The 24,174-nt window shown below is 37.6% G+C and overlaps 2 protein-coding genes across 5 annotated transcripts; one reads left to right on the top strand and one right to left on the bottom strand.

Moving 5' to 3' along the window:
• ppp1r32 (protein phosphatase 1, regulatory subunit 32) lies at positions 1-22,776 on the top strand. 4 transcript variants are annotated; one of them, XM_048157719.1, is made up of 12 exons: positions 2-138; positions 820-943; positions 1,919-2,036; positions 2,163-2,307; positions 2,406-2,469; positions 2,552-2,630; positions 2,805-2,871; positions 2,994-3,080; positions 3,178-3,258; positions 6,264-6,358; positions 6,610-6,711; positions 22,460-22,776. In XM_048157719.1, the coding sequence occupies exons 2-12, from the start codon at positions 832-834 to the stop codon at positions 22,485-22,487; spliced, it is 978 nt and encodes a 325-aa protein (XP_048013676.1). In that variant the 5' UTR covers positions 2-138; positions 820-831; the 3' UTR covers positions 22,488-22,776. The 4 variants fall into 4 exon arrangements, with proteins under 4 accessions (XP_048013678.1, XP_048013676.1, XP_048013674.1 ...); XM_048157717.1 differs by lacking the exon at positions 22,460-22,776 and adding an exon at positions 6,802-6,866; XM_048157718.1 differs by lacking the exon at positions 22,460-22,776 and adding an exon at positions 6,802-6,866 and having other exon boundaries at positions 135-169.
• Positions 18,062-21,568, bottom strand: LOC125246734 (leucine-rich repeat-containing protein 10B). Its single transcript, XM_048157716.1, has 2 exons — positions 20,939-21,568; positions 18,062-20,643 (listed from the first exon to the last, which is right to left on the bottom strand). Exon 2 carries the CDS (start codon positions 20,386-20,388, stop codon positions 19,162-19,164), a length of 1,227 nt encoding a protein of 408 aa, XP_048013673.1. The 5' UTR covers positions 20,389-20,643; positions 20,939-21,568; the 3' UTR covers positions 18,062-19,161.
• Positions 22,777-24,174: the final 1,398 nt, after the last annotated feature.

The raw sequence follows: 24,174 nt of genomic DNA, 5'->3' as shown, positions 1-24,174 counted from the left end.
GCGCAATTGTACTGTAAATCCGTTACCTCACCTTCCCGCGTCTTGTCACATACGTGTCACGTGACAAGCTCGTCTGTGATTGTCCTGGTAACGGTTACCTGGTAACGAGCGCGAGGATAAAAGAGCAACGGCACACAGGTATGTATTTTACTTCGCGGAGGGTCGACAGGTAACGGACGAACCGTTTTTTTTACTAAAACTTAAGTAGTATTAAGTTATTTTAATCATTCTAAAACAATAATAATATAAATATGTTGTTGTTTCATGATTCAAAGACCCATCAAGTGCGCATTTAAATGACGCTATTAAGATGAATAGGTAAATAAAATTCTTTAGCCTGACATTATCTGGCATTATACATTAAATGTTTTTTTGTTTTTTTTGTTTTCTGCTGGAAGTGTTAATGTGACTCCAGACAGAGACTGTACTGGAAAATGTTTGTTTATATCAAACTGTAATTCTTCCAGTATGATATTTAAAATAAAACATAAACAATACAGTGTGTTTGTGCAGTGGTATAGACCTTATTCACGGCAGCGCCATCTTTGTTTTTTAGCAAGAATGACAGCGAGGCTGTGAGGGATAGACATCTTTTCAGTGGGTTGTATGTGTTTTTTGGGTTGTTCTGCTGATGTAACACTGCAAAAATCTATGCAAAGAAATTTGACAGCATGAGCATGAGCTGTGGAAAATAATAAGTGATCTAAAAGCTTTACGCAGCAGATGCCAGTGAAAACACAGCAAGTCTATCCCTCACAGCCTCACTTTCATACCTGTCATGGCGCTGCTTTGAATAAGGTCTATTGTGTTGGGTTATAGTCACAGTTACAGATGGTTGGACCCTTGGGTGCAGTCAAGCCTTCGCATGGAACGGGCAGACCAGGGGGGCGTCCCACCAACGCTGGCCTCGACCAATACTGCACCACCTTTAGACAGTCTTATGGTGATAACACACATACACACAGCACAGTAACCTTAGATTCAGTCTAACTTTTCATCAAACTGTACTTTGTTTTTTTATATATGATTATAGACATTGGTCTGTTTAGACTTGCTTCTGAAGCCACATAATATCAGGTCACATTTTCCCAATTTCAAACAATAGACTTTTTCTATGCCGCATTTTGAAATATAAACAGCCATCCATCTTTTCTACCACACATTATAATGTTTTGATTCCTTGAAACATTCAAAACTCTAGATAGTTCAAGACCATTTTTATTACGTTTATGTTGTTTCAGATTGTATGTTGTTTTTAAGAGAATTTTTGAAGAATCTTCATGCAACTTGAAGTTGTAAACATCAAACCTGGACCAAGTGAAGAATTATTTAATTGAATATAACGTATATGTCATACTGATTACTTTTATGAGAGTTATAAAAAGCTCTGTAAAATTCTTCAAAACATCTACTTTTGTATTCTACAGAAAAAAATAACATCATACAGGTTTGGAACGACATGTGTGAGAAAATAAAAACAGAATTTAATTTTTTGGATGACCTTTATTTTAAAAAAAACTTTACTTGACATAGTTTTAAAAATAATTATTGGCCAAAATGTCAATATTGGTGCATCTTTGAGGGTATGTTTAAACGACAATAATGTACTAAAAACTGAAAAGTTGTTAAAATGATCCCCATTTACACAAATCCACAAAAATGTCCTATAAACGTAACACTTAATGTGCATGATGTCATAAATTAGCGTTTTCGATAAAAATTTGCATTTTCAGGCCCCCAAAAACAGCTTTGCTGTGTAAATGAATGACCAAAACGCATAAAACGTTTTACGTTTTTGGTTGAAAATGGTGTCGTGTAAACAACCCTTTAGTTCCATTGTAGATATCCATTAAGATTTATTTGTGCTATAGAATATAAGATGTTGAATCTGTCATGAGTCGTGTCCTCTTTTATCCAGGTAAGGAGTTATTCCTGCCAAGTGTAGGTCATCATTTTGGGACAGGTTACTCTGCCAACCACCGTCCTGTTCTGTACTACAGCTCCAGCCTGGACCGCTATGATAATCCACAGTTTGGGTATGGCCCAGATGTGTGTGTGTGTGTGTGTGTGTGTTCGAAATTGCACATACACTCCAAATCCTTTTTGCACCTCACTAAATCATTTTAGACACATACACTTTTCGCTTTTTTCTTCTCTCTTAGTCTCTCACTGTTGGACAGTTTTGAGTCTCAATCGAAGCGTCATTACCAGCGTCTGGCTCTGCCTGACGGGACGGCGCCTTTGGCCTGCTCGGGGTCCAGACGCAGAGAGAGTGGATATTTGCAGCTCCAAACTCAGCCAAGACCCGTGAGAGCCAAAGACACACACATAGAAACGTGGCACAATGCCATGTCACTTCACCCTGGCCTCATTGTTCTTTTACTTTCTCTCTGTCTGTCTCTTAGAGAGCAGCGTCCCGTCAGACTGAATATAAAGGCACTTACATTCCTCACCGCCTCAAAGTTTTAGGTAAGTAGTGTGGTTCGTTGTAGATTCAAAGGTTATTGATGTTGCATTCTAGGTGTCTCAGATCACTGTGTTTGTGTTTTAGTTGGACCCATAGAAGAGAGTGGATACACTGAGGGAACCAATCTACAGCCAAACACCTTCCTTCCTCAACACATTAACATGTGTGTGTGTGTGTGTGTCAGTTCATCATCCTGTTGGCATAGTCATTGTCAAGACATTTATTTAGCTGCACACTTCCATAATTCTTAATGTTGTATTCATGAGAGTCACAATATCAAATCCTTTTTCCATTGTTATACTGACTCTCTGCTCTGATTGGGTGATAATGGTTGTCAGGACGACGCTCGCAGGATACAGGAAAGTGTGACGAGGACTGACTTCCTGCCCGGATCTTTCCTACAGGTGGTCTCTCTGTTTCTCTCATTCTCTGCTGTTACTCTCTCCATCAACACCACCGCATTCATGTGATTTTTATAGTGTGCGTCAGCTGGATGAGGTTTGTATTTAATGTGTGTGTGTTTCAGGGCAGTGAAGCATTACCAAAACTTGCCTCCCGTGCACTTCGAGAAACTGGATTTACAAGAGAAACCCAAAGGCCTCTGACCAGTTCAGTGAGTATATCTTTCACTCTTTAGATAAACTATACTATTAAGACAACATCAAGTTCTCTGACCAAGTATTAGGGTTTTTCGGATGTTCTGCCCACAGGCCTCTCTGCAGGGTGGCTTTAGTGAGGACAGCAGACAGAAGACTGGACCTGCTGTAACTAGATTGTCCATTGGGCCAACGGTAAACAAAACTAATATTGTTTGGCTGTGACTGTTCAAATAGATTTAAATGAACGGCCAATGTTTATTTTAATGAAGAACCTTTAAGAGGAATATTTCACTCAAGAAATGTCTATTCTGTCATCATTTATTCACCCTTGTTGTTTCAATCCCATATAGAGTACCCCAGGGATGAGGCATTTTTGTAGGCAAAACCCGAAAGCGAGTTAGCATTTTAGGACTTCCGGTTCCAACGCCGTAAAGTCTATGGGTTTTTTGAATGGGTTTTTGCTAAATCGCCTGAAATAAGGTCTGTGATTAAACAAAGCCTCTAAATACTTTCACGTTTTGATCTATGACATAAAACACACCAGTTGTGATTTTTTAAACCTTTACTGTGTCTTAAAAACGGCGGTTGCTAACAAGTTGCTAAAAGGGACTACTTCCTTTGGCGGGGACTTTAGACATCATCATTAAAACGGGACATTTGGACAGCATTTCTCATGAAAAAGTGGAAAAGTATTCATAACAGCACAGATCATAATCAGCAGCATGTTTTTAAATAAAGTTGTTTTTTAAATACCGTTTGAGGAAGCTTGGTGGTGACGACGTTGATCCGCGACCATGGTGTGCTATAGTCCATTTATAGCCTACTGTTAGCCTTTTATATCTGACGACTTTATTTAGGCTTCAAAATCTATAAATGTTGTGTTAACTTGTAAAGATTATCTTTATAGACAAAACGTGTAAGTGTCATACCCCTTTGTTAAACATAGAGCTTATTTTCTGCGATTTTCCAAAAGTCTATGGGAAAAATGCATAGGCTTTCAACCGAGGGAACCCGTGCGCCGCTAACTTCCGGGTTGGCCTACAAAAACGCGTCATCCATGGGGCACTCTATTACTTTCTTTCGATTTTTTTTTTTTTTCAAATCTTATCCATATTTGAGTACATTCAAATATACCAAATCAGTTCATGCCATGTCACCAAACAACTTTTATTATGCAGGGATCTGCATGGACAGTCATGGGAAACCTGGAAATATCAGGGAATCTCAAAATTGGGATCATGGAAAGTTTTTTCTATAGGCAATGAACATTTCTAGTTACGTTCATTTTGAATGACTGAAGATGTCATGGTGAAATCATGGAAATTCATTGGTTAAAGACTGCTAAGCAGTGTTGGAAGTTACTTTGTTTTCCCATTTATTGACTGACGGCTTTCCTGTCCCCATGTTGAGAGAAATCAGGAGTGCAGAGGCGTTGTGTGCGCTGTGTAAACATGATGGTTATTGTAGGCTAGTTCTAGACCAGGGGTAGGCAAGTTTGGTCCTAGAGAGCCGCTGTCCCGCAGAGTTTAGCTCCAACCCTGAGAAAAAACCTCACCTGCCTATAGCCTTACTTATCCTGAAGGGCTTGATTAGCTTGTTCAGGTGTGTTTGATTAAGGTTGGAGCTAAACTCTGCAAGACAGCGGCTCTCTAGGACCGAACTTGCCTACCCCTGTACTAGACTAAATGTGAGTATACATTTAAGGCGCCCTTCACACCAAGAACGATAATTATATTTGCGTCCACACCAACGAACAATAACGGTCTGTTTATTCTAAGCTCACGAGCTGCGGTTTCAAAGTGTGTACAACATGTTTTTACTGTTCATATTGCATTTACACGGCTTTAACCAGCAGTCAGATGTCCTCAGCATGCTATGTTTTGAGTGAATAGCTAGTGTAATCGATATGATCTAACAGTGAATTTAGCTGCAAAGACAATAGAGTGGAATAAAAACACCTAGTCTTTTTCACTGCAACTTCAAAAGAAGCAACACGAAAGTAACGCTGGATACCTGATTCCATCGTTAATACTTCTCACCATTTATTCAGAGGGTATGACTAATTGTTTTCCATATATACATTTCCTTTCAAGTATCCTTGAAAAGGGGGTTTGACTTGTCAAACAGTGGTGGCTTTTTCTGGACCTCAGCAATTAACTTCTCCGCAATGTTGTCTGCCATTTTAAATAATAGTTTTAAATGCGCGAGAACTTAAATCCGAATGGATTCTGATTGGCTGTCAGTGTTTTATCGTTCAACAGCTAGAAAAAAATCATTCTGAAAGAGATCCCAACAATATCGTTCCTCGTATTGTTATTGTTATAGTTATTTAGAATGATTTTTAGAACTACATCGTTATCTTTATAGTTATCGTTCTTGGTGTGAATGAGCCTTTACTCATTTACTTCTTCTCCTGCGTCCTATTCTTCTGTATTCCAGAATGGCAGCACAGCTGAAGGGCTTGTTTGTTTGAGCTGTGCCCTCGACTGTACAGGCATGAGTTTGCATTTCCTTCAGCCTGAGGCTTTTGGTCTGAAAGGGCGTTTACATTTGCAAAAAATATAACTTTTTTTTTTTTATAAAAACAAACAAACAGCCCAGCCCAGATGAGAAAAAGTAATGCAAAAGTAATGTAACGCATTACTTTCCATAAAAAGTAATCCAATTAGTTACTTTTTTAGGGAGTAATGCAACATTGTAATGCATTACTTTTAAAAGTAACTTTCCCCAACACTGATGCTAAGCATGGTGCAGGAGTCATATGGGCCACTTTTATAATGCTGTTTGTCCTTTTGGGATCTTGACAGCCAGCCTGGACACTGTACCATTATATTAAAGAAGGTGAACATTCTGCGTAACATATGAAGAAAGAAAGTCAGATAGGTTTAGAATGACATAAGGGTGATGTAATTCTGTAAATGATGTTGCGGGATGCACTGTTCCTTTATATTACACTGTCAAAAAAAAGATTGAGCAAAATGTGTTCTCCATAGAAAAGCTATTTGGAAGACAGTCTGTTCTGTGCCAGTTCCTATTTAATGTCACAAAAAGCACTCAAAGATAACACGTTTAACCTCAGCAACAATAGTCATCCACTTGAAAGATGATTGGAAATCTGATATATTTTGGCATGCTGCTGCTGCTTTAAGAGGGATTTCTAGAATGGTTTTGTGTACTGTCTGTTCTGTATTCTACAGGGCTCATCAGGATTCGTCCTGAACGCCCCCAACATCACAAGCCTCTCACATACACCAGCCGACCCACAACACTTCCTCACACACTACCAAAGCAAGTGAGTCATGTCTGTCTCTGTGTGTGTGCTCCTGGTACTTGACTGGCAAAACTGATTGCTCATTTATTTAAACTGACTGTCAGTGCCCTGTAGACATGGGCAACTACTGCATGACATGGTGAAGTATTCTTTCAAACCAGAGGGTTGCTCTGATTGGTTGCTGGGGGAGTGAGTGTGTTGTGATTGGTTGCTGTGGGATGAGTGTGTCCTGGTTGGTTTAAATAAGGTTTTCATCCTTAAAATTGTTGTAGGTTTTGTGACAAATCATCAGTGGAGCAGCAGAGATCAGATTGGGTGAGAGGAGGCATACAGAGACACAGAGAGAGCGGGTACAGTGGACGAGACACGGATAGGTACACACATAAACACATGTACATTTCTCATTCATGTACATCTGAACACTTGTTAATTACATCCTCTGTTTGTCTCTCTCTTTCACACAGGTTTAATCTTAGTGGATATAATGTCCTGGCTTCACAATAAATATGAAATATTGGTTTATATAAAATACTGTCAAACTTAGCCTGATCATTTCTACTTGACATTTTCAGACAAAATGATAATGCTTATATTTAGAGGTGTTTCACTAGAACTGTTATAGTATTAATCATACTTAGGGTTTGTGATTTGAACAAACCCTTAACACTAAGGGCCAGATCCAGCGCAAACCCTCTTTTGGCTTTAAAAAACTAAAAAGACACACAGAGAAAAATTAGCACTGAAAAGGCATGGACAGGGTTATTTTTGTGGCTGACTTTATTGCATATGCATTTTTAGGAGTTTCCCTTTCAGACGCAAATAGTTATGGGAGCAGAGTATTTAAATGAATTGCGCAAGGTGATTTACTAAGGTTTGAGCTAGTCAATTTACTGGTATTTGCACCATTATTTACCACCCCCCTCAAAAAAGCATGTTTTAAACCAGATGCTAATCTGCGCTGCTTTTGGTAAATTGCATTGGTCATTATGGAAATGGTGCGTCTTTAATTTGCATGTCGTCAATAGATCACGTGCAGAACTTTGCACTCCCATCTGCGCTTTTTAGGAATTACGCTCTCATGCTAATTTGCCCTGTTTAGTAAAGCTGGCCATAAGTATTACATTTAGTGACTTTCAAAACACTGAGGAGATTTTTTCCTTGGAAGACAATAAAAGCAATGAATAAATCTCACAGACATTGAAAAGGGCCTCCACGTTTGATTGGACCTACAGTCAAACCAAAAATTATTCAGACATTTTTTATATATTTTTACTAGTAGGTGCAGGACACTATAGTTCATTTATGTAAGTGAGAATAGCAAAATAAAGTAAACTGTGACATATTATACCCTTATTAATAAAACTGATAAAACATTTGGGACCAAAAATTATTCAGACACTTTGACCTGACCGTGTTATCTGACATAATAGACCTTTATCACACTTCCTATTTCCGGTAAGCCAAGCAGTGTATTGCTACTTCCGGTCCCATCGCAACACAATCAAAACTAATGGCTGAATTGTCTTGCCGGTGTTACTGCAGCGATCCGGCAGCTCCAATTCTAAACAACGACACCCTTACCTCAGTTTTCACAATTTCCCGACACAACAAGAATAGAGGAAAGCATGGATGAGACTGATACGGCAGGATGAAGATCATTCTTTTAAAATAATACATAGGTCTACGTAGCATTTCCAAACTGAGGATGTTTACATCTCATATCTTCAACCTGCTGAAATGTTCCTATAAATACATTTAATTGTTATTCAGAATGTACATTTAAGGGAAATATATTTCCCAACTAACCTGTCGCAGTCCAGTGCTCATCTTTTTATTAACAGTGTTTTTCTCTTATTGATCGTAATTCTACAGATGAGGATTAGGGCCAAACAATAATAAAAAAATAAAACCATCTCGAGATTAAAGTTGTTAAATTTCGAGAAAAAACTCGTTAAATTTAGAGAAAAAACTCGAGATAAAATGTTGAGAATAAACTCTTTAAATTACGAGAAAAAACTTGTTAAATTTCGAGAAAAAAGTCGAGATAAAATGTTGAGAATAAAGTCATTAAATTACGAGAACAAATTCGTTAAATTACAAATTTGTTGTCATAATTTAACGACTTTTTTCTCGTAATTTAATGACTTTTTTCTCGTAATTTAATGACTTTATTCTCAACATTTTATCTCGACTTTTTTCTCGTAATTTAATGACTTTTTTCTCGTAATTTAATGACTTTATTCTCAACATTTTATCTCGACTTTTTTCTCGTAATTTAATGACTTTTTTCTCGTAATTTAATTACTTTATTCTCAACATTTTATCTCGACTTTTTTCTCGTAATTTAATGAGTTTTTTCTCATAATTTAACGAATTTGTTCTCAACATTTTATTTCGACTTTTTTCTCGAAATTTAACAACTTTAATCTCGAGATGGTTTTATTTTTTTATTATTGCTTGGCCCTAATCCTTTTCCTTATAATTCATACCTGTTGAATTTACATTTTTAAATGAATCTGACTGATGAGATCTCTTACGAAAATTAACCATGGTTATATTGTAGAAAAGAATGTAGTAACCATGTTTTTTTTCGCAGGTTGATTACCACTTGTATTACCACAGTGTTACTACAAATAACATGGTTGATTTGTGGTTACCATGGTTTATAACCAAGTTTTTTGTTTTACTTGTAGTAAAACCATGGTTAATTTTCCATAAGAGCAATGTTTAAAAAGTTGAATGAATGCGCCTAACTGCCTTAAAGAAATTTAATGATGTGTTAAGTAATCTTAATCAGAAATGCGTTGACAGCGTGATTGCTTTGAATATTAATTATGAATTTTGACAAATGTTGTGAATACATACAGTGAAATTATTGTCAATGAAAAATGATGCAAAATAATGACCAAAATATTTATTTCAAATGAGTAATATATATGTTGATAATCATTCATCAAGTCTCACACACTGCAGTGTCGCGGTCATTATTTAGACAAGAACTGACACGTGTGGTGAAATAATCCTGTATGTTTACGAGCCATGGCTTTCTCCGATAAATTCTGTACACAGCAATCATCAGAATATCTCTTCTCCTGTCTCTGAAAATGTCCGGATTTTGAAATTATCCCATGGTTTAACTCAGTTTAACTCTGAGATCTTGTCAAATTTTATAACCATTTATTAAACTATAGTGAATAAACTGTATTAATGAATGAAATGTTCAAGGTGTCTGAATAAATTTGGGTTTGACTGTATAAGCAACCACCTAGAACACTAGCAACCGCATAGCAACATTCTAAAAACACTCTTAACCCTTAAAGGGTTAGTTCACCCAAAAATGACAATTCTGTCATTAATTACTCACCCTTATGTCGTTCCACACCCGTAAGACCTTCGTTAATCTTCGGAACACAAATTAAAGGTGCCCTAGAATTAAAAATTGAATTTACCTCGGCATAGTTGAATAACAAGAGTTCAGTACATGGAAATGACATACAGTGAGTCTCAAACTCCATTGTTTCCTCCTTCTTATATAAATCTCATTTGTTTAAAAGACCTCCAAAGAACAGGCGAATCTCAACATAACACCGACTGTTACGTAACAGTCGGGATCATTAATATGTACGCCCCCAATATTTGCATATGCCAGCCCATGTTCCCAACATTATGAAAGGCATTAGACAAGGGCAGGCATTAACGTCTGGATCTGTGCACAGCCGAATCATCAGACTAGGTAAGTAAGCAAGAACAATAGTGAAAAATGGCAGATGGAGCAATAATAACTGACATGATCCATGATATCATGATATTTTTAGTGATATTTGTAAACTGTCTTTCTAAATGTTTCGTTAGCATGTTGCTAATGTACTGTTAAATGTGGTTAAAGTTACCATCGTTTCTTACTGTATTCACGGAGACAAGAGCCGTCGCTATTTTCATTTTTAAACACTTTCAGTCTGTATAATTCATAAACACAACTTCATTCTTTATAAATCTCTCCAACAGTGTAGCATTAGCCGTTAGCCACGGAGCACAGCCTCAAATTCATTCAGAATCAAATGTAAACAATATAACAGTATACATACTCACATAATCCGACGCATGCATGACGAACACTTTGTAAAGATCCATTTGAGGGTTATGTTAGCTGTGTAAACTTTGTTTAGGCACTGTTTAAGGCAAGCACGAGCTCCGTGGGTGGAGAGCACGAGAATTTAAAGGGGCAGCAGCATAAATCGGCTCATATTTAATGATGCCCCAAAATAGGCAGTTAAAAAAATTAATAAAAAAAATCTATGGGGTATTTTGAGCTGAAACTTCACAGACACATTCAGGGGACACCTTAGACTTATATTACATCTTGTAAAAAAAACATTCGAGGGCACCTTTAAGATATTTTTGACGAAATCCAAGAGGTATATGACTCGTCCATAGACAGCAATATAATAAACACTTTCAAGGTCCAGAAAGGTACTAAAGACATTGTTAAAACAGTCATGTGACTGCAGTGGTTCAACCTTAATGTTATGAAGCGACAAGAATACTTTTTGTGCGCAAAAACAAAATGAAAATAACGACTTTATTTAACAATCTTTTGATGATCTCTTGAAGATGAACGAAGGTCTTACGGGTGTGGAACGACATGAGGGTGAATAATAAATGACAGAATTTTCATTTTCGGGTGAACTAACCCTTTAAGAACTGCATATCAACACATTGGCAACCAACTGATGGTGACTTTTGCTCAAAATGTTAACATTTTAATTGGATACACACTGTTGTAGAATGCATTGAGCTGTGAATAATTAACATCAGCAATCATTTTGACAGCAAGTCATTTAAAAAGTGATGAGCAACAAAATTATTTCTGTAAGACTGAATGCAAGAGCAGGAATGTTTATATCATTTACATAAACCCGGTCAGCAGATTGAGATAGATACACCCGATACACATATGTATGCACAACTTATGTACACAAGCCCCTAGCCATGCTGAGAAAGGAGTGGCACCAACTGAAAGCTCAGTTGGCTGGCATATGGGCACAGTTATGGTGCCCGCTCAGGTTGGTGTGTGCATGTGTGTAAGCTTCTCTCTCTCTCATCTCAGGGCCAATGTTCACTCTCCCACGCAGGCAGATCGTTCATTATCCTTAATAATCCTTATGAGAAAGAGAGAATAGGGACTGATTGAATGAAGGAACACTGGTCTCGTGCTTAATGTTAAAAAGTGAAAAGTGATTGTCTGTTAGTGGTTTAACGGTTGCTGAGGTGTTGCAGTAAATTGAGCAATTTGAACATTAGCAGTCAAGCGTCACCAATATTATTATTGTTCATATTTCAGTTTAGTGACTTCTGAATATTAGTAATAAACACTATTTGACCTTTGCTTACACTATATGGACATAAAGGACACCTCAGATTTGCATGGTAGACTGATTGAAAAAAAGACCAAAATATCATAAGACTTCAAGGTGGTCCATTAAGCAACCACACCAGAGCACCTTAGCAATGCAGTAACAACCACATAGCAACACCCTAGCAACCACCCAGAACATTCAGGCAATAAGCGCACACATTTTCTTAAGTAAATGAAAATCTAGTTTTCACATTGCAGTTTCCTAGCCTTGCAACAACACTTTTAATGGCTTGCAGTGTAAAACCGACCAACTGGCATATAGAACCTGCAAACATGCCCTACTTAGGAGCAAAATCATACTCGCTCGACCATGATGGCCCCTCCTCTCTTGTGCTGACACGCTGTCACAATGGCTCGGATTACATTTCAGACACCAGATGACTTCTGCTGAGATCTGGCAGTGACAGAGATATAACTGTGAGTGCCTGTAACAAGGGTATGAAGTTTCAAGCGCCGCAGAGGCAGTCCGGTGCTCATTCACGGCTTGCTATGCGGCTGACCTTGAGAGAATGGCGTTAACGTAAACTAGCAGTAAGCCGCTAAATGATTAAGCACAGAGACTATGTTCTCCTCCTCGGGCCTGGACTGTGTCAGAGCGCTCAGCCGCTCCACAGATACTCGATACTTGGCGCCCAAGAATCCAGGGCTAAGAGCTATGCCAAAATCTCTGAGCCAGACTTACAGTATGCCTTTAAAGATGTCATATAATAAGAAATCAAATCTTTTGAGATGAGAAATTATTAGACATGTTCTGTGCTATTCATAGTTGTCTCCTTTTTCTTTTTTTCCTTTTTCTTTTTTTTTTTTTTTTGGCTGCCAAGCTAATTTGAGGTGTCATTCATGTCTGTAACACAAACGTAGCAGGACGAGTTAAGGGCCGTTCACACCAAGAACGATAACTATGAAGATAACGATAAAGATTATAGTTCTAAAAATTGTTCTAAATATAAAATAATAGCACTGTCCACACCACAACTATAACGATATAGAGAAACAATATCGCTGGGATCACTTTCAGAACGATCTTAAATGATAAAACACTGACAGCCAATCAGAATCCATTTTACTTTACTCGCGCATTTAAAATGGCAGACGTCATTGCGGATAAGTTTCTTCTTCTCCTGTGTTTTGATCCAGAGATTCTGTACTCTTTCATAAGATGCATAATAGCGCCACCTACTGTAACCGTAACCATACTGTTGCGAAAACTTCTTTTTCGTAAAGGTGACCTTATTGCATATGCATTTTTATAAGTTTTCCTCTCAGACGCATTTAAATGAATCACGCAAGGTGATTTACTAAGGTTTGCGCTAGTCAATTTACTGTTTGACAATTCAAACCCCCTTTTCAAGGATACTTTAAAGAAAATGTATATATGGAAAACAATCGGTCATACCCTCTGTATAAATGGTGAGAAGTATTATCGATGAGATCATTATGTCAGGCTAGCAAACAGTGTAAAATAAAATTACCTCAGTTATCTATTGCTAGTTTCGACAACATGTCTTGCTTCATTTGAAGATGCAGTGAAAAAGACTAGGTGTTGTTTTTATTCCACTATATTGACTTTGTCATCTAAATTCACTGTTAGATTAGATTGATTACACTAGCTACTCACTCGAAACATAGCATGCCGAGGACATCTCCTGGTTAAACAGTGTAAATGCAACAAGAACAGCAAAAACATGTTGTACACTTTTGAAACCAAAGCGCGCAAGTTTAGAATAAACTGATTGTTATTGTTCATTGGTGTGGACGCAAATATAGTTATCTTTATAGTTATCTTTGTTGGTGTGAACGGGCCTTAATTTTGGTTACGAGTTTGTTTGAATCACTAACCTGAAGTTTGAGCAATTGTAATCTGTTTAAGTTTGACATTGGATCCATTTCCGGAACCAAATGCTCTATCAAATGCCAAAATCAAACAACAAACCGTGCTAATGTACATTTATTGTGTGCTGCAATACTACTGAAAAATAGTGATCCTAACTTTTATCTCCATACTGAAATCTCATACAGTGATTCATCTTTTATGAATCATTAAAATAGTGGTGTCTGGGATGCCGTGAGCCTGGGGACTGTAGCGTACAGTGTGAATTTCTTACATGCTAAGCTTAAATGTGTGATATGAATACAAATGGTTGTTGAAATAGTATTCTCAATTGTTATACGTAAAGGCTTGTACAAGGAAACAGTATTCCTTAAGTCACAACTTGACAAGCGAATAGTCATTCTTGTTTTAGTAAATACAACAAATGGTAAGTTTTAAAGAAAGGCAGGGCCTGTTTACCTTAAAATACAAAAATTGCAACACTTCAGCAACCATCAAAGCACTTTTTGATCAAATGTCTTTCACAGCTGAAACAGATCGCAGATCTACCTGCCAGAGTCAACACAACCCATCCCGTCATATTCGCAAATGGCTCAGATGTCTTTGAAACAGCCAAGTTACACTTTGCAAAGACATTTCTTTATTTTCATCTGCCAGCCTTGTCTTTTTGCCTTCCACAAAGTATCTCAGATCTCAGAATAAAATACTGTAGGTATTTGCACATTTGCAGATATGAATAAAAACATTTTGCGAATTGAAAACTGGCTGTTTTAAAGACACCTGAGCCGTGCACATTTGCATATACGTAATGGGTTGTGTTGATTCTGGAGTGGAGATCTGGGCGGAGACACGCTTTTCTCCACTTCCTGTCACAGGTTGTGCCAAAACACTTGTTTCAGACTCTTCGCAGCAATAATGACAGACTCATAGCATTACGTAAATATTTTAACAGATGGGATTCGACACTCTCAGGGAGAGATGAGAAGTGACAGGAGATGGAGAGAAAATTTAAACAGCACAATGATTGATGAAGGAAGAAAAGGGGAAGGAGGAGGAAAGGGCAATGAAAACACTTCTTGACTAGAATAAGACAGTTGGCAGATGTGAATGGAACAGAAACGTAGGTACATATAAGACTGGTAACAGAGGGAAAGAATGAACAAATGAGGAAAATGCAAATTGGAGGGCAGTGATTTCTACAGATGTCCTCTATAATTCATAAGATTTATTTCTTCATTGTTTCACTTAAGTGTTTTGTAACAAATAGTTTTGAGAAAGTTCTTCTGTAGAACACAAAAGGTGAATTAAAGGCAGTTTTGCATGTAAGCTTGTTTCTGCCACTAAATAAAAAAAATTCAAAAGCAGATTTGCAACTTTTTCTCACAATTCTGACTTTTTTCCTCACAATTGTGAGATTTAAACTTGCAATTGTGTATTATAAAGGAAAATTACACAAAATTATCATGCAATTTTAACTATAACTCGCAATAGAGTGCCTCAGGGATGACGCATTTTTGTAGGCAAAACCCGGAAGCGAGTTAGCATTTTAGGACTTCCGGTTCCAACGCCGTAAAGTCTATGGGTTTTTTTGAATGGGTTTTTACTAAATCGCCTGAAATAAGGTCTGTGATTAACAAAGCCTCTAAATATTTTCACGTTTTGATCTATGACATAAATCACACCAGTTATAACCCGCTTGTGATTTTTTAAACCTTTACTGTGTCTTAAAAACGGCGGTTGCTAACAAGCTGCTAAAAGGGACTACTTCCTTTGGCGGGGACTTTAGACGTCATCATGACAAACAGGACATTTGGACAGCATTTCTCATGAAAAAGTGTATAAGTATTCATACACAGCGCAGATCATAATCAGCGAGCATGTTTTTAAATAGAGTTGTTTATTAAATAGTGTGAGGAAGTTTGGTGGTGAAGACGTTGATCCGCGACCATGGTGTGCTGTAGTCCGTTTATAGCCTACTGTTAGCCTTTTATATCTGACGACTTTATTTAGGCTTCAAAATGTATAAATGTTGTGTTAACTTGTAAAGATTATCTTTATAGACAAAACGTGTAAGTGTCATAAACTTTGTTAAACACAGAGCTTATTTTCTGCGATTTTCCAAAAGTCTATGGGAAAAATGCATAGGCTTTTAACCGAGGGAACCCGTGCGCCGCTAACTTCCGGGTTGGCCTACAAAAACGCGTCATCCCTGAGGCACTCATTTACGACTTTATATCACACAGTTCTGACTTTAAACTCGCAATTCTGACTTTATCATGCAATTTTAACTATGACTCGCAATTGCAACTTTATCATGCAATTCTGACTTTATAACTCGCAATTCTGACTTTGTCACGCAATTTTGACGTTATATATCATGCAATTCTGACTTTATATCACACAATTCTGACTATAACTCGCAATTCTGACTTTATATCTCGCAATTCTGACTTTATAACTCACAATTCTGACTTTATATCACACAATTCTGACTATAACTCGCAATTCTGACTTTATAACTCGCAATTCTGACTTTATAACTCGCAATTCTGACTTTATATCTCACAATTCTGACTTTATAACTCACAATTCTGACTTTATATCTCACAATTCTGACTTTATAACTCACAATTCTGACTTTATATCTCGCAATTCTGACTTTATAACTCACAATTCTGACTTTATATCACACAATTCTGACTATAACTCGCAATTCTGACTTTATAACTCGCAATTCTGACTTTATATCTCACAATTCTGACTTTATAACTCACAATTCTGACTTTATATCTCGCAATTCTGACTTTATAACTTGGAATTCTGAATTTGTATCAGGCAATTTTAAATATAACTCGCAATTGCAACTTTATATCACGCAATTCTGACTTTATAACATGCAATTTTGACTTTATATCACGCAATTCTGACTTTATAACACGCAATTTTGACTTTATAACACGCAATTCTGACTTTATAACATGCAATTTTGACTTTATAACACGCAATTCTGACTTTATAACACGCAATTTTGACTTTATAACTCGCAATTCTGACTTTATAACACGCAATTTTGACTTTATAACACGCAATTTTGACTTTATAACACGCAATTCTGACTTTATAACACGCAATTTTGACTTTATAACACGCAATTCTGACTTTATAACACACAATTTTGACTTTATAACTCGCAATTCTGACTTTAAAACATGCAATTGCGACTTTATATCTCACAATTCTGACTTTATATCTCGCAATTTTGACTTTATAACACACAATTTTGACTTTATAACACACAATTCTGACTTTATAACTCGCAATTCTGACTTTATAACATGCAATTGTGAATTTATATCACGCAATTCTGAGAAAAAAAGTCAGAATTGTGAGACAAAAAGTCACAATTATCCTTTTTTTTTTTTTTATTCCGTGGTGGAAACAAGCTTCCATAGTTTTGTGTTGAACAGACACAAGTTGTTATTCATTGAAAATATTCTCCAAGATTGCCCATTATAATCAATAAAGCTGTCTACATCTTCTTGCAGTGGATACACAGTCTTTGATAACGGTTGGAGTGATCTACTTTGCTTTGCATTGTGTCACATGGCTCGCTTGCAGTGTTAATTTGGTGTTAAACACTATTTTCATTTTTATACCATCACCCAACCCACAAACCTGCTGGATCTGTTACAGTCTTTGTTCTGGGATCTCATCATTTACACATTAAGCGCTGCTCTCTCTCAGTCTTTCTCCCAAATCACTGACTAACGACCCAGGCCTTTTATGGAGCGCACCCCCACTACTATCCTCTCCCTGATGTTTCTCTTCTGTCCGCACGCCTCCTCTCTAACTTTCGCACATCGAGTCCTTCAAGCAAAAGACGAGAGAGAACATTTACTTCTATTAGTGCTAGCTTGGCTAGCTCTTCCCATCTGTCTCAGATCATGTCAGCGCTGCTCCACAGCCTAGACAGCTAGGATTCTTAGTGGAAACTCACTAAATTCAGAAACTTAATTTGCCTTCTAGAAACTTTAGTGTGGGATTTTTCCTGCATGGTCAGGGCTAGGACTTGGAAATATATTTTGAAATATTGAAAATATTCTTGTGATAATTTTTTGGGTCATTTTGATTTATTTCTCTGAATCAGTTTCAATGAATTGATTAAAAATTTTATCTATTTTTGCATTATCACAAAATTTTTTAGCCAATATATTTTTTGTAAAAATGTGTCATTAAATATTGTTATTAATCAATTTCATGTTTAGCAAAAACCCTGCCTAATTTGTAAAACTTGCCTTTTTAGTGTTGACATTGAACATTTGAATCTATTTGTGAAAATCGAATTAGTCAAAGTCAAAGATATGTATCATATGTATCGGCTGGAATATGGGCATATATATATTGCAAAAGTATAGCTATATTGCCCAGTCCTAGTCAGGACTGACATCAGAGTCCAACTAGACATGAATCATTGAAACATGTTTGGCAAACTCATTGGTTATTTAATAAGAGAATATTTGGTTTCACCAACACACATCGCTGCAATTGCAGCATCAAGTTTCTTATAAACAGTACACTCGTGTCAGGGTAGAGTTCCAGACACACTTACACACACTCACAAACAGAAATATCTGAGTCCTGCTCTTAATTAGAAATACACAGCACACAGTAATGTAGTTTTGACGCAAGTTGTGCAGTTTCACAGGTCTTCACAGTTGATTTTTACAAATCACAAGTCTTAAACCCTGTAATCATTGAAGAGAGTCCTGTGTTTGAGGATTGCAACAATAGTCTGGCCAACAATAATGCCTTCTAATAATAGCAACACTTGCTTATACTTGTGTGGAAAAAACTGTTGCGTGTTTGCAAAAGTTAATTCATGGGGTTTTGAGTGATGCTATTTTATAAAGTATTTGAGAAACTGTGTTATTGATACACTGCCAAATTGAGAGGCTACATTTTCATGTTTCAAGTGCATTAAAAGGATTGTTCACACAAAAATAAAATGGCATCAGTTACTTACACTCAGGCCGTTCCAAACTTTAATTACTTCTGCTGAGCAAAAGTGAAGATATTTTGAAAAAAAAACATCTCAGTGGCTTTCATTGTATGGACAAAAACAGTTCTTCAAAATATCTTCTTTTGTTTTTCACAGAAGAAAGAAAGTCATACAGGTTATGACACAAGGTTAAGTAAATGATGGCAGAATTTTCATTTTTGGGTCAACTATTCTTCTACTTTGCATCCAATCAGACATCAATTTAATGTTTATGTTAATGCAAATGCTTTTTATTAGAGCGACTTGCAGTCACTTTCTTTACCCCATAAAGCATTCTGGGGTTACTTAAGTGCCAATATCAGGGCCCCAATAACTCTAAGTTACTCTCCAGTTCATCCTTGGGATTGAACCTGCAACCCTTGCAGTAATACTTCAGATGAGTAAAGCAGAAGTGTGTAGCATCTGCACCACAGAGTTGCAAAAAATAATGAATGTCGGCTGAAACTGATGAAACTGCATTTCTGTTTGCAGAAAGTACACACTTCAGACTACCATGACCCATAGAAGAGGTGCGAGTATCAAGGTTCTTCTTGCTCCTCCCCTTCATATTCATAATCCATTTCGGATCGCTCATACTCTAACTCCGCCCCCTCGTAGCCTTCATACCCCTCCCCCTCGTAGGCTAGCTCCTCCCTTTCATACTCCAAGCCGTCATCGTCATACCCAAGCTCCGCCTCATGAAACGCCACACTTTGTCTCTCAGACTCCGCCTCTTTGTCATTACTTTGTGTTCCATCCTCGTCCCCTGTTGATGGACCCGACCCATTTGTTTCTTTCTCCTTAGCAGCTGCCAAGTTGAGGGCGGAGCTCATTCGGAGTTTCTTGAGTATTCCGTGAATGACTGGATTAGCTGCCGCTGCCGCAGCGGCGGCCGCCTCCTCTGCTTCCTTCTCTGCGCGTTCTTTTGCCTCTTTCCTTCTCTCTCTTGCCTGCAAGACCTCCTCAGCCCCTTCCCCGACGATAAGCACCTCCTCCCCTACACGGGGCGGCTCCTTCACAGGGTTGTGGTCGTAGGAGAAGAGTCGCAGCGCAGGAAGATGATGCAAGTTTGGGAACTCTGATATCCGATTGCGGTCCATGTCTAGAATCTCCAGCTGCTCCATCTTGAGGAGCACTCGCGGAAACTCCTGAAAGCGGTTTCCGTACAGCCAGAGTCCTCTCAGGGCCTCCATGCGCCATAGGTCCGAGGGAAGGGTGCGCAGACGGTTGTCCCCGATCTGCAAAGAGCGTAGATTGGGAAGGTCGTACAACTGCTTGGGGAATCGCTGGAAGTAGTTGCTCTCCACCCAGAGGCAACGCAAGCTCTGCAAGTTCCTCACTTCAGGCGGGAGGCTCATCAGCCGGTTGCTTCCCAGGTAAAGACACGTGAGATTGGTCAGCTTGCACACAGTGAGGGGAACATCTTCGAGCTTATTGAAGTCAAGCGCCAGGGTACGCAAACCCTGCAGCCGCGTGATGCCCTTAGGCACGTCGCGGAGACGGTTTCCGCAGACGTAGAGCTTCTCCAGGTACTCCAGATCCAGGACTTGACGAGGAAGTCGACGGAACTTGTAGTAGCTCAGGTCCAACACGGGATCTCCGCTCGCCAAGAGGTCGTCGACTCCGAGAGGCAGCTCCTCGTCCTCCACGACCTCCTCTTCCTCTTCCTCCACCTCCTCCTCTCCTTCATCTCCCTTCTCTTTATCCTTCTTCTCCTTTTCCTCTCCTCCTTCGTCCTCGGCCTCTTTTCGGGACGAGTTGCCCATACCCTCAGCCGGCTAGCCCGGCGTTTGTCCGTGTGTGTCGTGAGAGTGTGTTTCAGGACGGGGTAAGAGGGTGAGGCGGTCTGTGGGGCTGGCCCCCCCTCCCCGTGTCAGTTTCACTCAGTAGGATTGACCCGGCAGTGACAGAGCCAGCACAGCGACACATGGTGCTCTGACTACAGGCGGCTTCCCCTCAGTCCCAGTACAACGAGGTCCAACGTCAGCAAACACGGCAGTGATACCAGCTTCGGAGCCATTCTGTGTGTTTGTGTGGATTGCTTTGAATACAATTCCTCAGAATGTCTTATTATATGCTATAAAACAGATTATGATAATAATAGTAATAGTAATAATAGTAATAGTAGTAGTAGTAGTAATAGTAGTAGTAGTAGTTGTAAAAATAAGTATAACTGTAACAGGAATGAAGCTTAATTTTGTCTCTGTAATGTGAACTCAAAAGTAGCTGCCAACATACTAGCTAATTACTCCCGTTTTCACTGTTAATTGTTTATTTTTTAAATATATTGTTTGTTAAAAGCATTAAATGACTCACATTACAGTCACAAACTTTCAGTTTCAGTCTGTCAGTTCTGATTGTGTGAACGCTGGTGCTGAGCGTCTCTCTGCCGACACACACAGCTCCTGTCCCGGCCGCCCGGTCTGTGGATCCCGGTCTCGTACACTCGCTCGCTGTGACCTGGCCGGCGGCAATGTGAACCGAACCGATGATGCCAAACTGTAACTCCGGTTTGCGTGGTCCTAAATCAGACAAAAATCCTCTGGAGATGTCAGTGTAAAGTTTCCAGAAGCGATTTCTGCGTTTCTTTCCAACGTTGTGCTATCAAAGCAGTCTCGCGTTTCTCCCTCTCTCTGTGTGTGGAGTTTGAGTAAAGCGTTGCCATGAACCGTCTCTCTCTCTCTCTCTCTTTCTCCCTTAGCAACCAAAACAGGGACATGCGACTTACACACGATTGTCACGTGGTCCATGGGGGAGAGAGAGAGAGGCGGTCAAATTCCTCTATTCCAAGTTCACGTTACGCAATAGAGAAACGTATTTATAATTTTTTTTTTAAACTGTATGAAATATTTATTAAATATATTTATTAATATTAAACATCCGTATATTTATTGTAAAATAAAACGTGATTGTATAAATTATTAAGGGGTTTAAACTAAATAACCTGCATTAATGTTTAATAAATATATTAAAATACATATTTATAAATATGTTACATATATTGACATGTAAGCATAATAAAAATTTTAAAAGTTAAAGCATAAAAAGTTATTTAGTAAATATATTTATTAATATTAAACATTCGTATATTTATTGTAAAATAAAACGTGATTTTATAAATTATTAAGGGGTTTAAACTAAATAGCCTGCATTAATGTTTAATAAATATATTAAAATACATATTTATAAATATGTTACATATGTTGACTTGTAAGCATAATAACATTTGTAAAAGTTAAAAGCATAAAAAGTTATTTGCCACATATATTAAGGAAATATATTAGTATGGATGGAAGTAAAACAAAACAAAAAAAAGCCTTCATGGGGAGGAAAGGAAAACTAGTGGACTAAAAAAATTAATAAACTGTAGACATAGACATAATATACGAAATAAAATAGTTGGTGTCAGCAAATCAACCGAAACAATTTTCTGTGCTGCTCAGGACATGCATAATTGCATAATATCTTCACACAAAAATAAAGAAATAAATGTATTTTAAAGGTGGCACAGTGAGGACAGACAGATGAAGGCTGAACAAACTGCTAATTTTAGTGAGATGATTCACTCTCAGCTGTTCTGCTCGGAAATGAACATTCAAAACTATATGATATTTGGATGAAGTCTACTCCAGAGGCTGTTCAAAATTATATATAGGCTACTATATTGTGAACTATTGATCTGTAAAGCATTATATAATGTTATTTTTGGATTATTGATGAAGTCTCACCAAAAGTCCTATTAGTACAGAGTACATTATAGAGTATAGCGTCTTCAAATTATGATTTGTGGTGTTACACATACTGATAAGTGTCTGAATCACTCTCTGCCCTATATAGGTGTTTTTCTGCTGAAGTGTTGATGTAATGCATCAAAGTTCAGTCTTGATGTTCCACGGTGTCAGAGCAGCACAACCCCCTAGTGGCCATTTCTTGTCATAAGCCTTGTGAACCTGAGGGGGAGCGTTGACATCCAGGTATTCATCGGTCTGAAATCTAGACTAGACATCAGTTTTTGTTTATTATGCTTGAGATACTTATAAGCTTCATTTGAAGTTTTCTCAATATTAATGCACAACCATATATTTTCAATTCTTCCGTTATGAAATGGTCCATTTTTGTCATCATTTACAGTCACCATGAAATCAAAATGGATGGATAAATCCCCAGAGTTAAATCAACTCTGCTCAGAGTACATATGGTCCCTGTCTAAGTAGCGTTAAAGTAACACTGAAGCAGAGTTAAAGTTAATGAGATAATTAAGCAATTCATAAGTCTGTGATTTAAGTAACTTGAAGTTCTTGTGTTTTTTTTTTTTTATTTCTTCAGTGATTCTGCTTGTTAACAGCAGGTGTTCATCACTAATGCGCAATCATTACTTAATTAATTGCTTAATTATCTCATTAACTTCAGTGTTATTTTAACACTATTTAGAGAGGGACCATATGTACTCTAAGCAGAGTTGATTTAACTCTGGAGATTTTGCTGTGATGCAGTATTTATTCTAAATGATTTATCCGTGCACATTATTTTTTTTAATTCATGCGGTTTCATAATAACTTACCCTCCGTCTTTATCTCTGATCTTCTTTGATGAAGTGTTTAACGAGTCACAACCTGTCACTCACATGAGACCGACCAATAGCAAACCACAACCATCCAATCAATTCCCGATGAACAAAATCAAGTCCCGCCCTACATTTTTTCTTGTTCGAGAAGCCGTTTCACTCTGATATGCACCACAATAGGGAAGAAAAGTCTATCGCAACTTCTGTTTCATGTCGACTTTAAACACTTTAATAATCGCAAGGTTCAGGTTTTTGTAGTTAATTCATTTTATTTACACATTTTTTTGATAATACAGGCTTTCTTTAGCGAACAGAGGACAGTGTACTGCAAGTTTTGGATAACAGTGAACACAGAGCTGCAAACTAGTTCCTGATTGATCCATCTTTCAAAAGTTGTGCTTTGCCTCCTATGTAAAATAAAACGTACCATTCAGTATTAAATTTTTTAAGTGAATAAACACGTAATAAAAGCGAACAATAGTCTGCATCTTCTATCTGCCTGTTTTTTAACTTTATGAATGTATGAAGGCCAGGGGTGTAGCAACCATTACAACTTTTTTAGGCATGACTGTATTTATGACCAATAATTTCTAAACCACTTTTTAGAAATTAGAAAGAAGTCCTCAATCAGTTAGGATTGCTAATTGTATGTCACCTATTAATATTCATGAGCCAAACTGATACTGTTTATAATGTGTTCCTGCTCTGACAACTATGATGAAGGCCAAAGATTTTGAAACTTTTCAGGTCAAGATGACATTATGTATTGCCTGCAATATGTTTATTGAATGGATTGGGAATGTTATTTGTATTTAAATGTACAGATATACCCTAAATTATTACATTATTTTTTACAGGTATAGAGAAATATTTTATTTATAATTTAAGTATAGCTGAAATTTTTAAGGTCTGCCAAAATTTAGCAAAAGAAATTAAAGCAAAGTAATGCTGCAGCTGCAAAGTGATCTTTTATGGATCTCTTTAAATG

This window comes from Megalobrama amblycephala, linkage group LG15 (genome assembly GCF_018812025.1).
Source record: "Megalobrama amblycephala isolate DHTTF-2021 linkage group LG15, ASM1881202v1, whole genome shotgun sequence".
NCBI lineage: Eukaryota > Metazoa > Chordata > Actinopteri > Cypriniformes > Xenocyprididae > Megalobrama > Megalobrama amblycephala.
This window is presented reverse-complemented; position numbering and strand designations above follow the sequence as displayed.

Excerpts from the sequence above, each read along its gene's own strand:
- ppp1r32 (XM_048157717.1), top strand. The coding sequence starts at position 832 with ATGGTTGGACCCTTGGGTGCAGTCAAGCCTTCGCATGGAACGGGCAGA. Across the intron at positions 2,872-2,993 it reads TGCCCGGATCTTTCCTACAG|GGCAGTGAAGCATTACCAAA; the intron begins GTGGTCTCTCTG and ends TGTGTGTTTCAG. Across the intron at positions 6,712-6,801 it reads AGTGGACGAGACACGGATAG|GTTTAATCTTAGTGGATATA; the intron begins GTACACACATAA and ends TCTTTCACACAG.
- LOC125246734 (XM_048157716.1), bottom strand. The coding sequence starts at position 20,388 with ATGGGCAACTCGTCCCGAAAAGAGGCCGAGGACGAAGGAGGAGAGGAA.